Here is a 17,949-nt window from a genome sequence, read left to right as displayed (position 1 = left end):
TACAAACAGACACACAGACATGCACACACACATGCAGACATACATAGACACACACACATGCAGACACAAGACACACATACAATGACACATACATACAAAGACAAGACACACATACATACAGACACACACACAAATATATACACAGACAGACACATACACACACACAAGACATACATACAAAGACACATACAGACACACACACATATATACACAGACAGACACACACAAGACATACATACAAAGACAAGACACACATACATACAGAGACACACACACACACATATATACACAGACAGACACATACACACACAAGACATACATACAAAGACACACACACATATACACAGACAGACACATACACACACAAGACATACATACAAAGACACATACAGACAGACACACACAAGACATACCTACAAAGACACACACACACATTATATTTAAGTCACCCTCCTGTTTCCTACCTTTAAGGTGCAGGAGGGTGACTTTCCCTGGGGTCCAGTGGTGGCTCAGGTGGATGGGAGTCAGAGTTCCCACTCTGACTCCCTGGTGATCCTCCCGCGCGGCTCTCAGTTTTAGCTGGGAGGAGTGACCGGGGAATCACTTCCTCCCAGCTCTGTGATGTCATCACAGGGGGCCCGGTCGCGCTGTTAAAGCGCCCAGCGCTGACCGGGCCCCCTTACAATCCGCATCCATCGGGTGGCCCTGACAGCATGGGCCACCCGATGGACACTTTGGAAGGCGGCCCCGGCGGTTTACCGGGCGGGCCGGAGCCGCAAATGGTCACGGCGGTACCCAGTCGCACGGGTACCGCCGGCTCGCACCCGCCCGCCCGATCAACCTGGAAATCCCTACCGCCCACCTGGAATCCTGAAACGCCCACTAGTGGGCGGTAGGGACCAGGTTGACGAACCATGGTGTAGAAGAAAGGGAGCATGCCACAGTGTTAGACAGACTGAAGCAGCAAGATCATATGTTTATATAAAAATGGGTTAACCCGGGGGGCGGAGCCTGGCTGTGGAGCTGATCAGACGTGGGCAGCATGAGCTCCCGTCTGAAACTACAACTTACGCTAAAATAACCCGGCTCACAAGCTACAAACTCCGTTAAAATTGCACAACTCGTGAGAGGATGCAAAGGAGATTGCAATAAACCCGCACGTGCGACTCTGAGACACCGGGAACTCGAGATATATCGCTGGGGCCTACTGCGACGCTTAGACCCGCAACCTGGGTAGAGGCAAAGGCGAGGGTGAGGCGGCCGATCATCCAGCCCGAGACTCCCTAGAAACGGACCCTAAAGCTGCAGAAGACCACCCACGAGCCTCCCTCCCCCCCCCCCCTGCCGGTGAGGGATATCCCGGCACCAACAGCATACCTACTGTTTACCCTAAAGACTGTCCGACGCAAGGACCACCGTCTCCAATATGGCGGATGCCACGTGCCAATCGGCAGTTATGGGGGCCAGCGGAGATCAAGCGAATCACTCTCTGTCCAAACTCGACGAAATATTTGCTGCCTTCTGGGCTAAGATAGCAGGGAGAAAGCTGCACACCGCTTCAACTATACTGACCACTCCTGCAAGTATACCTCCAGAGACCTACAGCCCTAAGAGCAGACGCAGACTGGTTATGACCGGCGGCTCCCCTAAGAGGCGCCGACGGCGGGACCGGCGGACCAAGCGGCAACGAAGGGCCAGCTCTCAACCCAACACTCTCCTCCGCTTCAAGCGACCACGACCCTGGACGGGTGCTGAAGCGACCTGCCCGACAGGGAAGCACCGACCCCCCCAATATGCAAACCTCCATCACCAAATGCCGGATGCATGGCTTCTACACGCACGCATGTCCTTGTTACCACGGGGGATGGCGGCTCCCAGGGGCTACAGTACGAGCCCAGAGGGGATCGGGTGAAGGTAGCCGTAACATTGGAGAATGTCGGGCATATCCCTGGACTTACCCGAATATGCCTCCTGATGCACGAACTGCTTCCGATTCTCCACTTGCAGCTCCCCACAGAAAGCATTGAAAATGCCTGATCCTGCATGTGTACCCGGCGTTCTACTGTCCCCTGGTGGTTAAACTCTGCTAAGCGAATATAGAATTCTGTACTTGCTGTTAATATGCATAGCCTGTAACCCAATAACTAACCGCATAACCACGCATGTATAGCCTAGACACAAAAGTCTTACACACTTGTACTAAGCCTGTAATATCTGTTAAATTAGCATGTTATATACCGGATCTTACGATCCATAGCTTGTACTACAGTTTAAACTAAGCTTGTTACTATAATATAACATGTGTATATTATCTCTAAGCAGCCTGTATTACCAGTAATAATTAATCTAACGCAAGACCAAGCTTGAATTTTTTACTCTTTAGATTAAAATCGCATCTCTTATTCTGACGCAACTGTTATAACTCTGATATTAACAAAAAAAAAATGTGCAGTCAAATCGTATGCCATGTCAACTTCATTGTACCTAAGTGGCCTGCTAATGCTATCGTGGCATCGCAAGGCATATGTTAACTGTATAAACATGCACAAGAAAAATAAAGAATTTAAAAAAAAAAAAATGGGTTAACCCTAGCTGGACCTGGCACCCAGACCACTTCATTAAGTTGAAGTGGTCTGGGTGCCTAGAGTGGTCCTTTAATGAAGCGTTTATAATAGTTAGAGAAACCAAGAAAACGCTGAATGGCTTTCAAACCTTGTGGTAGAGGCCATTCTATGACAGCAGAAAGCTTCTGGGGATCCATACGAAAACCTTTAGCGGAAATCAAATACCCCAAAAACTGGACTTCGGATTCGTCAAATAGACATTTCTCCAGTTTACAATAAAGACCATTAGCAAGAAGTGTCTTCATAACTGTTGTAACATGTCTGTGATGAGTGTGTAAATCTGTAGATTAATAGGTCGTCCAAGTATACAATTACGAATGTGTGAATAAAGTCTCTTAAGACGTCATTAATAGATTCTTGAAACACTGCTGGGGCATTGCATAGACCAAATGGCATAACAGTATACTCGTAATGGCCAGATGTAGTGTTAAATGCCGTCTTCCATTCGTGATCTTTCTTAATACGGATTAAATTGTATGCACCTCTAAGATCCAATTTAGTGAATACAGTAGCATGTTTGAGCCTGTCAAATAATTCCTTAATTAAAGGTATAGGGTATGCATTTTTAAAGTGATTTTATTTAGACCTCTATAATCGATACACGGTCTTAAATCACCTTCTTTTTTCGATACAAAGAAGAACCCCGCTCCAGCCGGAGAAGAGGATCTCCTAATAAACCCCTTTTCTAGTGATTCCTTAATATACTCCTCCATGACACGGTTTTCTTGAACCGATAAAGGGTACACCCTGCCCTTTGGAGGTATAGTGCCAGGCAATAAATCGATAGCACAATCGTAGGGTCTGTGAGGCGGTAATTTGTCAGCCTCCCTTTTATCGAAGACAGTCTTGAGAAATAAGTACTGAGGGGGTATAACAGTAGACAAAGGAGGAGTAGTAGGAACATTAATAGAATTCAAAGGGGTGACTTCAATAGTACAAGACTCGTGGCAGGCTTTGCTCCATGATTTTATTTGTCCTGACTCCCAGTCGAAAATGGGATTGTGAGTATAAAGAGATAACGTAGTCAGAAACAAAGCCAAGGTTAAGTACGAAGAAACACAACTGAACACAACAAGCGCTAAAGGGAACTGAAACAGAAACCACGATAGGGCAAGGAACTAAGGGAAAAAGGTGAGTATATATACCTTAACATCTATTTTGATTAGCCCCTGTCATATCCACGCCCCCAAAAGGTAAGTGTATGGGGAGTGTGGCATGACAGGGACCAATTTAGGCTCCCACTGTCCCTTTAAGAGCGCACCCGATACCTGCTGCGCGCTTTTAGAGTCAGGCGGGACACATGACCGCTTCTCGCGGTCACTGCCCGCCCTCCTGTCACAGACGGCGGATGAGCCGCAGGACCTCGTGCGGCTTGAACAGAGGACCCCGGCCGGCCCCTGGAAAGGGTAAGTACCGCTACATTGAGGGACTGAGTTTAGGCCCCAGTGGTCCTCTGTTGCGGTGTATGGGCTCGTGTAAGTCAGCTGTCTGAGAGCATGTGAAGCATAAAAGTGATAATTAACAAATCGAACAATAAAAACTTAAAGTATTGCAGCTGAATAGATAGCAGTTGCCTTATAGGCGGCCACCAGTTCAAAAAGGGTAACCTAGTATCCCCTCTGGTTAGGGTGGTGGCAAGTGAAATGGCTTAATGCCTCATTATACATGTTAAAAGTAAAGTAAAGGCAACTAATGGCGTGAAATAAACCAAAAATTAAACTTTGCCTGTAAACAGTGGTTACTGGGTAACAGTCCTCATATGGGCGTCTGTGTGGATTTAGATCCTTCGCTCCGGTGTGGTCACCAATCTACCCGGATTGCTCAGGTAAAGTTCAGGTAGTATATAAATAGAAAGGTGCGCTGTACCTTTAAAAATTTAAAGTGCTAATTAGTGCATCAAAATAGTGCAAATAGGGAGTGTCTGTCCAATGTAATCACACTCAATATAACAACTGTGCAAAATTGCAAGTGAAAAGTGAAAAAATAAATAAATAATAAATAAATAAAATAAAAATTAATAATAATAATAATAACTTACAATAAATTGTATTCGGTTGTTCCAAATAGGAGATATGGTACATAAAAGGAAAAAAGACACATAGCATAATACTGTATAAGACTGGTATAAATCAACAAAAAAGAGAATAAAACTCACAAGGGGAGAGCAGTAAAAGTCTGCTCTAACTTCTTCAGCATGGTCCACACCATGGGACTTCAATAGTAGTAAAACAGCAGGACGCCAGCTAGATAAAACGAACTTTATTTCTTCCAAGTAAAAAGGCTCCCTCTCCCACATAGAAGGCCAGTGTCCGGTAAAATATAATATAGAGATGAACACTCCAAATTTTTCGGCACTTAGCAAGGCACTTCCGGGTTCGGAGCTCCGTGCAGTCACATGATAGCGTGATGACGTCGTGAACGTGATGACGCGTTTCGCCCAATCGGCTTCCTCAGATCACGTCCTGATGTAGCTGGTCCTGGCTTTTAAAGCCCATATAGTGGGCGTGGAGTTGATAAGTGGTTACCCAAGGTTACAAACGAACGGGGTAGATCCACTAAATGTCTGTATAGTGAAGTCCCATATATTGTACAGAATAAATGCAATAAGGTAAACATGGATAAAATAGCAGCCCAAAAGATACTAATAGTACATAAATGTCCCAATAAATATTGCAACCATAAATAGAATAACATATTATTACATATATTTGAACATACTCAGTCTCAAAGAAATATTGAATAAATATATATAAATACACCTACTAGCAAAAGGAAAAAAGGAGGAAAATAGTTAATATCACGTTAAAATATATCTAAAAATATATTTAAAATTCATGAAGTAAAATTATACAGATCAAATTCAATATTAAGGCCTTTAGGTTCAAGGGTATCAAGTGTGTGAACCCATTTCATCTCTTCTTTCCCTATCTGTTGGATAAAATTGCCTCCTCGCCATGATTTTTTGACAATTTGGATTCCTAAGAATGTAAGGCTACTAGGATCTTTATTATGGTATTTTTTAAAATGAGCAGACACACTGTGATGATCTATACCTTTTCGGATATTATTGACATGTTCATAAATTCTCTTGTGTAGGGGGCGAATGGTTCTACCCACGTATTGTAGTCCGCATGGGCATATTAAAAGGTATATGATATTTTTAGTAAAACAAGTAATAAAATCTTTAATAGTGTACTCTTCTAATGTATATTTTGTCTTAAATTTACTAATCCCTTTTACAGTAGTTCAGGTAGTGTCCGCCGTGCCGGGAGCCAGCCGCTGTCCCCGGGGTATGAATGGTTTTGCGGTAGCAGGGTTCCATTTATGGGAGGCTCGCCCTGCCACGTCCTGTCCGTTGGCAGCCAGTGAGTCCTGAGGCAGGCCAAGTGCAGCTAGCTAGCAGCTGCTTCTTGAAGATCGTGAATGTCCTGTGTGACATTGTCCTTTAGGACCTGGAGCCTGTGCGCCATCCGCCGGCGGTACTGTATCTTGTGGTGTCTAAGCAGGGCGGTGAAGGGTGCCAGAGATCTTCGCCATGCTAAAGTATATCCCGACAGATCTGTGTAAAAAGTGAGGTGCATGCCTTCAAAGTCGTATGGCGTGCGATCTCTAGCTGCGGTCAGTATTGCGGCTCTGTCTTTTCTGGTCATTAGGCGAAGGCAGGTATGTCCTCCGTGATGCCCCTTATTATCGCGTTCAGTCTGCACCTCGTGTCCTCCATCATGGCAAAGCGTTGGTCATAGACTTTGTGTTGTTGTTAATGGTCAATCTCCCATTGTAGTGAGGTAAGTTGTGTAGCGTGTTCCCTGGTGGTTCCCTCCAAGGTGCCCAGCCTGCCCGACAGGCCTCGTATGTCCTCGTGGATCTTTGCTGTGTCCGCCAGTATACTGTTCTGGAGGGTCGTCAAAAGTGTCATGAGGACCTCAGTGGTGACCGGTGAGGTGTCGGGCCCCTTGGGGACCGGTTTAGTGGGTTGCACCATGGGCATTTCATCTTCTTCATCCTCCTGGTAGAAGTCGTCAGATATTTCCGAGTAAGTCTCCGGGGTAGGCGGCCATCTTGAGCCTTACCGCGCGGCTGGCCTGGCACAGGAGGTCACCGATGTGCAGGCCCTGACGTGGCTTGTCCGGCTTTAGTTTTTTAGTTTTCCGACCCATCTCTGTATAAGAGTGTCAGGAGGTTCTGCTGGAGCGGGTATTGAGGGATTTTGTGTCCCAAAAAAGGTGAAAAGTGCCTTGGTAGTTATCCTAACTTTTTTTGCTGGCTCCTAGATTCTGAGCAAATTTGTCAAGCCCTGGTTTATGTATCTGCAAATGTGTCAGTGTGTGTATCTGTATGTCTGTATGTTTGAGTGTCATCGTTTGGATATGTGTGTCTGTGCATCTGCTTGTGTATCAATGTGTGTATCTGCATGTGTGTCAATGTTTCTGTGGCGAAAGTAACCTCACCACTTGTACTTGGAAAGGCCTGCTTGCCAGCCTTTTGCCCTGTGAATATGGCCCTGTGATGTATTTACCTTTAAAAGCATTATTTGGGCGTATTGGGTTTTAAGGCACGGGTTCTGCCCCTTTGAATTATATTGGAACAGTTCTACACCATTGAAGTGGCACTTCAGATACAGCCAAAGTGTTGAAGTGGCCGCCATTCGACATTCAAACACGTTCAGCTGTGTTTTGTCGTCGAGTTCATGGAACTCAAATCGGACAGGTGACGGCACGAACACCGCTGAAACTTTACCTTCTCTGGACTTCAAGTCTTCGACTGGAGTCGAACGCCATTCGACAATTCGAACGGCACTTTAACATTGACTATTTACACGAATGGTTCCTGTTCGTCTATTTTGAACTGAACTTAGCATTGGAAACAGACCGGCCGCACAGCCAAATTCTCTGGAACTGTTTTGGTCATGAAATCATGCGTGCAGTCGGTCAAAAGAGACTTCCATAAAACTTTTTAACCCCTGCTCTGACCTGGGTGATTTTGGGATATGTTGCTCACCCAGATCAGGGCTATCGAGGGATATAATATATTTATGGGGATATGTTGTGTTTTGGGGTGTTTTATGGACTTTGGGGAAAATGTGTGTTTTATTGCCTGTGGATAATTAGGTTATTGTATTAGCTGCTTTAATTATATCCCAGGCAGAGGGGAGGGATTGTGTGCTGTATGTGGGAGTGTCAGACATTGTTGTATTGTTTTGATTGGTTTGTGTGCCTGTGTTCCATCAGGTCCAGGGGGTGTGCCTATGGCCTGAGGAATTGGATAAATTGTGAGTGCTGGCTTGCATTAAACAGACCTGCTTTACCCCTTCATGAAGTATTGGCTCATGTTTGGGGGATGGGATAACTACACTCTTGGCGATTGCTATGATCACAATACTCCCCTGAGTATAAGCTCTTGTAAGAGCTTGTTCATGCTACGCTGTCTGGAGTAGGAGAGGTCTATCCACTGTAAGCTGGATCCTGGTCTTGGGTCCAGGGTGGGTGGAAGACGCGAGACCCCGGCGCAGCTGCATCGCTGGAAGTGGGGTCTGCAGTGCTTATGGTGTCTGGTGGAGTGCTTGGAGTCCTCTGCAAGCACTAGGAGCTTCGATTGGCAGAGGTACTCGGTTGGAGTGCCAGCGGTCCGTCACAGTGTCCATCTGCACTGTGATAAGGAGGATCTGGGGCAGAAGAGAAGCAGAGTGAACCTGGGGAAAAAGAAGAGCAGGAGAGCCTTGGGCAGCAAAAGAGCAGGAGAGTCTGGGGCAGTGGAAGAACAGGAGAGCCTGGGGCAATGGAAGAGCAGGAGAGCCTGGGGCAATGGAAGAGCAGGAGAGCCTGGGGCAGCGGAAGAGCAGGAGGAACATGGGACAGATAAAATCAGGGGAGCTTAGGGCAGAGGAGAAGCAAGGGGAGCCTGGAGACAGAGGAAGTGTATGGGGAACCTGGGGCAGAGGAGGTCAGGGGAGCCTGGGCAGAGGAAGAACAGAAAGAGCCTTTGGCAGAGGAGAAGCAAAGGGAGCCTAGGGCACAGAGGAGAAGCTGGTAGAGCCTGACGCAGAAGAGAAGCATGGAGATCCCAGGGCAGAGGAGAAGCAAGGAGAGCCTAGGGCAAAGGAGGAGGAGTATGGGGAACCTTAGACAGAGGAGAAACAGGGGGAGCCTGGGGCAGAGGAAGAGCAGGGTGAGCCAGGGGCAGAGAAGGAGCATAGGGAGCCTGGGGCAGATGTAGAGCAGGGAGAGCCTGGGCAGAGGAGGAGCAGGTGAAGCCTGGGGCAGATGTAGAGCAGGGGAGCCTGGGGTAGAGAAAGACATCTACATTTTATATAACAGCAACTATATTAATAAATATTTCCATATATATCAAGTAAAAAAATGGTTGGGAATGGGAACCACTGATCTAGAATATTCACAAAGAATGACAATAATCCCCAGAGCCACTTTATTCCTCAACCTAGAACACAAAAAACAATTTGTGCCTTCCTTCCTTAAAGGATGAGTCAGATTTAACGAGTTAAGTTTGCATTCAAAACCCCCAGTGAAATGTATTTATGAAAATAACCTCTCGAGGGGGGCGGGGCCGGGCCGCCAAGATGGCTGGTCGCAGGGAAGCTCGGCTCCTGCAGACTACACACAATTGGGCTGGAAATATGGCCTTTGCAAAGTCCACAGATACCTGCCACTGCGACCCACGACGCACAGAGGCTACCGGATCCGAGGAGAGGCTGGCTCCAGCAGCTTCAGTCCCTCGGAGGTGAAATACCCGCGACTCACAGCGGGAACTTAGCCGGCGGTGAGTGGGGTGGACGGCCGCCACCCCACTATCCTGCCTAACGGAGCTGAAACGGCAATCCATCTCACGGCGGACCCGGCCCTGTTACCTCCCCCCTTTGGACCGGGGGGGTGATCCCGGTCCTCGCCCCACAGCCGTACTCACAGCGTGGCAGTGGAGATCCGACAAGGACGCCCGGCCATTACACAGGCTCAGGGCCCAAAGATGGCGGAGACCATGTGCGACATCGCTGACACCGAACATCAACATTCCCGCCTGAAAGGACTGAGCCTACCGCCAAGCGAGAAACCCCAGCACACCACCCGACCTCTTACTCCCAACCAGCTTGCACTGAGGCGACACAGAAACCAGCATACTCGAGCAGCCGTCACCAAACCCTCTACAATGGCGGTCACCAGCTCCCGGATGAACAAGAGAGGCAAGCGCAACAAGCTACAGCGGAAACCCAAGAAATCCCAGCAAGCAACCCAATTGACAACATGGAGGGACTGTGCCCTGATGCCTGCTCTGATGGACACTCACTCCCAGCTACTCAGAAACAGCAGAGCAGATATCTGGGGTAGTGGCGGGACTCCCCCTGTCTGTGAGGTCTCGGGACCACCATGATGGCAGCCCTCTCCACTGGGCCGATTAACCAGGGTGAAATCCCACTAAAGTGACCTAGACACAGCCTGAATATAGCGTTATAATTTCAAAGCACTAGCCTGTTAATATAGCGAGCGATGTGTTCCTGCTTCACTATGTTTTTAGATATTATCACTCAGCCTGCATTTAATGTGTTTTATTAATCCTAACGTTTCAGCTTCGAAACAACAAACATGTGAGTTATTATAACCAGTAGTTTAAAGTTGCAATCAGTTTCTAGTACTAGCCTGTAGTACTCACCTGAATTTTTACACATGCATAATCTATGATGTCAACTGATCAGCGAATATGCAGACTAAGCCTGAATATTGTTTTAAGCGTACACTTTGAAGTCAATGACTTAAGGCAGAATATGATAGAATTCATGTGGTCAGACGTTATTGTATAGCCTGTTTAGACTGTATCTAATATGCCAAAATAGTGCAAAGTCCTGTTATATCCTAAGCTTACTAAAATTAACACTAAAAATGTGCAAGAACTAATATATACCTCACTGTACTTAATGTTTGAAAAAGCATGTGGATTGCCTTTGGGGTACCGCATGTACGTTCTGTTACGTTTATATGCACTACAAAAATAAAGAATTAAAAAAAAAAAAAAAAAATAACCTCTCGAGAGATGACAGTCTCAGCTCCAAAGTTTCAAGGTTAATGAAAGCAATTGGACTCCTAAGATTATCAACTTGGGTATCGATTTATCAAGATATGGCTGTCCCAGGTTGGACAATCCCATCTATTGAAGCCATTCATCAGATCGCACTCTATATATCGAATGCTGGCAGTCCGAGATCCTCAGAAAATGGGATCAAGACCCGGGCTCACTGAAATCAGATATTTGGATGTCCAAAATAGCATTTAGTGGTTTGAGGTGGTGCCATTAAATAATAAATACACGGGGGCGGGGCCTGACCACAGAGCGGAGCGGACGCAAGGCAGAGCTGCTCCTGCTCCTTGCAGCAAACTTTTCCAGATTAAAAGACTTAAATCGTCTAAAAACTAGCTGAATGGACCACCAACCAGGAGCTGCTAGCAGGGGCTATGCGATGGTGCCAAGCAGGTGGCACCAAACGCACGAACCCAGGCACAGCAAACCGAGGCCTCTCAGCATGGCTGGCGCGGGGGAGGCGGCCGCTCCCCCATCGCCCTCGACAGCTACCAGCTTGCATCTGGTCCCACGTTCCCCCCCCTATGGACCGGAGGGGGTTATCCCGGTCCCAGGAGGGCCCCCTCGGGCGCGGGGGCAACAGTCTGAGCCGAACAGATCTAACCCCAAGATGGCGGCGACCGGCCCGGAATCACTCACCACGATGACAAATATCCTGGAGAGGCTGGATGCCCATTTTGAGGCCTTCTGGCGCAAACTAGAAAACAGACGATCTGCAGCCACTCCTCGAGTCGAGAACTCACCGAGGATGCTGCCCTCCTGCACACAGCTCAGCGGCACGAAAAGCCGAAAACAAGCCGGAAAATGGCGCCAAAAACAGCGCTACTACTCTTCAACACACAAACAAGCATGGCACCTTCATTCGACCGCTACTAACCTCACACACAAGCTGAAGCCATCTACACGCCGGCATAAGCCAAGGCCTGGCACAACAGCCATGAAGAGCCTGCTCCCATACCGACACCGGAACCGACCGACACGGACGAGCAGTCCCGGGCCCTACACAGAGCATATCCACAGGCACAAGTTTAGAAGCCTAACAGCTGGACTGGGGTCCGAAACCCACAACCACAAGCCACGGAACAAGGCCCAATCTAATTCTCACTCAGCGGTCCCAACAACCGAAGCGCAGGACCACCACGAGGCACCCAGGCACAATACATGCCTGCAGGAAACAAAACACCTCATCGCACACCCTACTCACCCATGGCAAATCGCCACGCCTGAGCCGCAGGATCTTTGGACACTGACCACACCAAGGGGCTATGACCTACCCAGAACTGGCGAGGGTTAACCAAGACTCATGGCCCCCCCTCTCAGTAACTAAACATCACCTGGGTTACTGTTAAACGGCTACCATGGGACCTTGGCACATCTAACCTTTCGGTTCAGGACTCTTACGTTTCTGTACCATATTTTCCATCCACTCCTTTTTGCAACCTGTACAGCTTGATGCCTGCTAGAACCAAAGCATATCGGTGCATCCCTCTCTATCTGAGACATTTTTCTTGTATTTTTAACACTAGTTGTGCACCAGATTCTGTTGGAGCTAAACAGCCCAGCTTTGTGCAGTTGGAATAGCTGTTATTTACTTCACCTGATCCTCACAAGTCATGCTTCTAATGTACAAGTCATGCTTCTAATGCTCAGACCCAATTATATAGCATGTTTAGTTTGGTTATCACCTGCTATGCCTGTAATGCAATGCATGCCGAAAATACTTTTGCTCTTTAACTCTACCTACGCCATATATATTAGCATGATACGACTAACAGCTCTATAGAGCGCTATATAGTCTACACACACTAGTCTGCTTCTATACCTAGCATATTACTCTTACACTAACTGTGCTGTCATGAGAATAGCAGTCGTAAGGCATTGACAATTCTACGTTATAGCTATGTATGTGTTATAAGTCTACTTAATGTTATCATTACTGGGCTATAATGCCCAAGTTAATCTAAATCTACTGTGGTTTCGCCCTTGTTAAACAACAAAATTTAAAAATGAGGCATCTCTATCCTAGAAATGTGTTGCACTTAGGCTATCGATGTATTGACCCCATGTTGTACCTATGCATACATTTCCCCTGCTCTATCTTCTGTACCCCATCTCATATGCCTTAAATAAAAGAAAGAATGTTAAAAAAATATATATATATAATAAGACTGCTTGCAAGAGCACTTTAAAAAAATAAAAAAAATAAAAACAATTGCTAGAAAAAAAAAAAAAAAAAAATAATAATAAATACACGCTTGAAACAGGACAGTCCAATATTGCAAAGGGCAACAAAATCTGTCCTTTCTGTATGTATACAAGCGTATATAGTACAAAATAGGCCAAACCCTTAATCTGTGCTCTTACATTACGTCTGTGATGGGCAAGAGAAAGGGAAATGTGGGAATTAGCACATTTGGTTATTGTCCAGTGGGTTAATTCCTCCTTTGCTTTCCTTCTGGAAGTGTGATGGCTTGCTGTTTCTCTGATGTACATGAAAGGATCATCCAAAGCTGGTAAAAAAATTATCATGATGATATCTCCTATTTTTTTGCATTACAGTTTGACCTACTTGTGGCCCAAACACCTACAAAGAATAGACAGGATCAAGCGATGGTTAGTTACCATATGCTAGTAGTTCTCAGATCAAATAAAATCAAAGGAATAACAAGATACTTGGAGTTTTATTCACTAAGGTCTGAATTTTATTGAATTGAAATTCGAGTGTCAAAATGTGGGCAGAAATAGCTCATCTGGAAATCTCAACACATTTACTATAGTCACAGTTCGGCTAATCTTGCTTGCATTTTGCCATTTGTATTTTGCATATAATTGCCTATAATTTGGAATTGACTGAATCCCTTATGCTTTCTTATAGTTAAGCAGATGGATACGGACGATGTAAAAGTTAAAGGGACACTATAGTCACCAAAACAACTCTAGCTTATTGAAGCAGTTTGGATGTATAGATCAAGCCTCTCAAGTTTCACTGCTCAATTCTCTGCCATTTCGGAGTTAAATCACTATTGTTTCTGTTTATGCAGCCCTAACCACACCTCCTCTGGCTGTGACTGACACAGCCTGCATGAAAAAAAAAATGGTTTTATTTTCAATCAGATGGGAACTTACTTTCATGCTCTGTAAACTAAAGTTTAATTACACACAGAATGCTCCTGCAGGGTCAAGCAAGCTATTAACCATGCAGGAGATAAGTAATTCTAAATTAAACAGAATTTGCAATTAAGGATGTGTAAACATTAGATGTCTCTTTACAGGAAGTGTTTAGGAAGGCTGTGCAAGTCACATGCCGAGAGGTGTGACTAGGGCTGTGTAAACAAAGTGACTTAACTGCTAGATAACAGAGAATTCAGCAGTAAGACTGCAGGGGCATGAGCTATACACCAAAACTACTTAATTGAGCTAAAGTTGTTTTAGTGACTTTAGTGTCCCTTTAAATAAAGTCTGTCTATGTACTGGATGCTGTTTTTAAATCCAGAAAGGAATCCATACAAACAGGCTTGTGTAATGATAAGGGCAGGACTTTACTTTATAATCCCTCATTTACCCGGTCTGGCAGATGCCAAGTAGGGTATAGAATGGGTCAATGCCAGGCAGAACCAAGTAAACACTAAGTTTACATAGTCCCTTTACAAATTGCATCTGTATTTAGACCCAATGAAATCTCTTGGGCATATTTTATTAAAGACATCAGGAAACCAGTCCTATATAGTTTGTTTCTGAATAACTTGTGATGTGTAATTTGTAACTATTAATACAAATAATTTTAGTTAGTGAGTTTATCCTGTTGGTTTTATAGCATGTTCAAGGTTCTAATACTAACGGAGTCTACCCAATCTTGCATCATGTCGATACAATTACTAAAACAGTATAGGGTAATAATTCCCTAGGAACAAAAAAAATAAAATTGAACTATCAATGTCTTTTATCAATTGAAACACATATTATATATTAATATCATTATCACGCTGTCAAATAAAGATCTGTGCAAAGGACATCTGACACCAGTTGTCATGGATTTATTGTTTTTAGTTTTAGATACAATCATTTTCAAAAATTTTTATTTTTTTTTTAAAAAGAATAACACTAGTTTTAACGTGCCTGCAGAGGGAAGCCATTTCCTCAAGGTGTCAAGAAATACAATATGACATACAGTGATAGATCTTAGCCCACTGGGGATTCCACGCATCTCTTTATCTACTCCACTGCAAAGAATAAATAACAGAGCTTGTGAAATGTCAATAGCAAACTGCATAAAAGACACAACATTAATCTATGAAGCCCAGAAGGCCAAATGGCCATCGGAGTTTGGAAGATCATTCTCCAAGGCAGAAACATAGACGGTGACTTCTGAAACCTACACTGCACATTATGTGTTCATATTTGTGTAGGATCGCGATCTTTGCCTGAGCAATTAAATACTACAGCTTGGGAGCTGCACAGCTATACAATCGCAAAGCACCATACCTTGACACAATAGACCCATTCTCACATTAACTTCTATATATTTGTTAAACATAGGAACAAGTCAACATAATATTAAAATTCCAGGGAAGTGACTTCCAGTTTTAACACAACTAGTTGACTTCCAGGGTTTTGTTCAGTGGTGTAAGTTCTAGAGAATCTTGATGGAGCATGGTGGAGAATCTTTCGGGTCCATATCCTTTCATTGCACATCTAATTCTTGATTTTCTTCCCAGCTCTTTGTATTCCACATGGTCAGCAGAACACATCCTGTCCACTTCATACAGTGTGCCACAGTGGGCAGCTTTCAAGCCCACTGGCAAGAAACCATCTACAACATGTTTACCTTCTTCTGCCTCTTCCTGCTGCCGCTGTTGATCATGGTCTACTGCTACTCCAGAATCCTGATCGAAATTTCCCAGAAAATGAAGAAGTCTTGTGGTGAGTGACATTTGTATAAATTCTTAAACTGTGTGAAGCCTAAAGGAGGCTTTATAGCAGTCGATAAATGTAGCTGGTCCCTGATTCTGAATATAAAAGACAGCTTATACCCGACGCAGAATAGATAAAAGGCAGCTTTATCCCACTATAACCATCCTCCTTTTTGTCTAACTAGGCCCAAGAATTTTAAAGACACCGTTATGTTCCAAACTTGGAATGGTGGCAAATTTAAATAGAACATTGTGTTACAAAACTGATAAAATGTGTAAAATATTAGAAAACACATGGAAAAACTTCACACTTCGGACAATATGTGTTAAGAAGGCTCCACAGACCTACAAACGAGCCCACAAGCCCCTTACAATAGAACAAGAACATCATGTTTGTTCACTTGTCCTTTCTATAGTTTTAGGTTATCAATATATATTTTATTTATATTGTGCCAACAGATGTAATCGGCACTGTACAAGTTCACAGAGGGAACAGAAGCATATACATCAGAGGTCCCATCCTCTTACAAATCAGATGTTAATGTTTTTACAAGTATATTTGGAGCCATTTCAAGCTTATTGCAGTTATTCTACAGCCAATCTGTGTTAAAAATCTCTTCACATGCAGATTAAATATATGTCCCTCCTTAGTCTCTTCCAGGGAATTTCACCTCCGCCGCTCCTATAACAACATACCTCGGGCACGAATGAGGACGTTGAAGATGTCTTTGGTTATCGTTTTGACTTTCATTGTATGTTGGACTCCTTACTACCTCCTCGGGATCTGGTATTGGTTTTCTCCGGAGATGTTAACTCGGGAAAAAGTTCCTCCATCCCTCAGTCACATTCTATTCCTCTTTGGCCTCTTTAATGCTTGCCTAGACCCCATTATCTATGGTCTTTTCACCATCCACTTCCGTCGTGAGATCAGGCGGGTTTGTCGATGTACCACTCAGGGAAAGGACAACGACACTGCTTCTTTGGGTACAGGATCATTCAGGATCTCAACCACAGCTGTTCCACTGAAGCGGAATACTGGAAAGATGGGAGACTCTGGAAAATTTGAATTGGAGGTCACTGGATTTGGTAGGAAATGTGAAAAGTGTCGCAGAAAAACGAGAGAAAGTTTTATGTGATATTCATAGCAAAGGCTAATTTGAACAAAGATGAACTTGATGCTGCTCTGATGATTTACACGTCATATTGTGCATTCCACTGCCAGATGTAGATCTTCACAAAAAATATAAAACAAATACAAAATAGCTAATAAACTAGGGACAATTTATCGATTCTTCTGATAAGAAGACATTTTGCACAGAATATTTCTGAATCAATTCAATGAGAATGTTATCACCTGATGGAAAATAGTCCCATCTGCCTTAGTTCTCTTTCAAACTGTAAAGGATGTGTAACTATGTCATTAAAATGCACACGTGAAATGTGTTGAGTGTTTTTAATTTTAAAATTTCTCTCATGACTAAAGCCTGCATATCTGCACAAGTCTGAAAGGTTAAGTCCAACAAGTTAATTTTTACTACAAAATACTAAAAAAAAAAAAAAAATATATATATATATAAAATACTGTCCAATGCTTGCACTCCTGTAGAATTATACGGATAAAGCCCGGTGCTTGTCAGCAGAATGAATAGAAATCAAAAGTAGGAAAAGCACTCCAAGGACTTCTTTCAATGTTGAAAAATAAATAACTTAACTTTATTCGGCAACTGCCATGAGAAATCAACGACATACATACATACACACACACACACACCCCATCACAGGTTAGCTGTAGAAGGGTTTTCAAAGTTCATACAGTGCCAATGTGTTTATAACATTCCGACCTTTGTGTCAAAGTGTTAATAGAGTAGTACGGGTTACTGGCTGGTTGATTATCGAATGGGAGTGAACTTTTCAAATTTAATCAAATATAGCTGACCTATTAAGACTCCACACTTCATACACTAATGGATGTGTACTGTGTATGGCATACACCATTCATAAACAAATTAACGTAAGAATCAGAGACCGTGACTCAAGATGTTTGAAAGAGCCCTATTCAAATCACCCTATTTTTACATATAAACAGCATATAAAGTGCCCCCTCCCCCATTCTCAATACAATTCTCCTACTGTAATGTGTTCCATTGTCAAGTTATTGTGTTAATGTAGGTTTTACATGATCTCAATCGCCTTCTGTCTACACACAGTAGGAATATTGTAATTGGCTCTGTGATTAAAACTCCCATTGTATCTTAGAACTCTAAACAAGTAAATGCTGAGTTTCTTGAACTATCATATACTTAAGTACTTGGGACAGAACGTTTTCAGCTTAG

General features: G+C 44.1%; 1 protein-coding gene across 1 annotated transcript in view; it reads left to right on the top strand.

Annotated features, from left to right (window-relative positions):
* Nucleotides 1-17,041, top strand: part of LOC134583526 (gonadotropin-releasing hormone II receptor-like) — a 126,382-nt gene extending 109,341 nt beyond the window's left edge. Inside the window, exons 4-5 of the mRNA XM_063440462.1 lie at nt 15,422-15,626; nt 16,268-17,041. Coding sequence (XP_063296532.1) covers nt 15,422-15,626; nt 16,268-16,752 — 690 coding nt within the window. The 3' untranslated portion in view covers nt 16,753-17,041. The remainder of the gene's footprint in view (nt 1-15,421; nt 15,627-16,267) is intronic.
* The last annotated feature ends 908 nt before the right edge of the window (nt 17,042-17,949 follow it).

Source organism: Pelobates fuscus, chromosome 13 (assembly GCF_036172605.1).
Source record: "Pelobates fuscus isolate aPelFus1 chromosome 13, aPelFus1.pri, whole genome shotgun sequence".
Classification (NCBI taxonomy): Eukaryota; Metazoa; Chordata; class Amphibia; order Anura; family Pelobatidae; genus Pelobates; species Pelobates fuscus.
The sequence above is the reverse complement of the archived record's forward strand: the minus strand, read 5'-3'. Positions and strand labels throughout refer to the sequence as shown.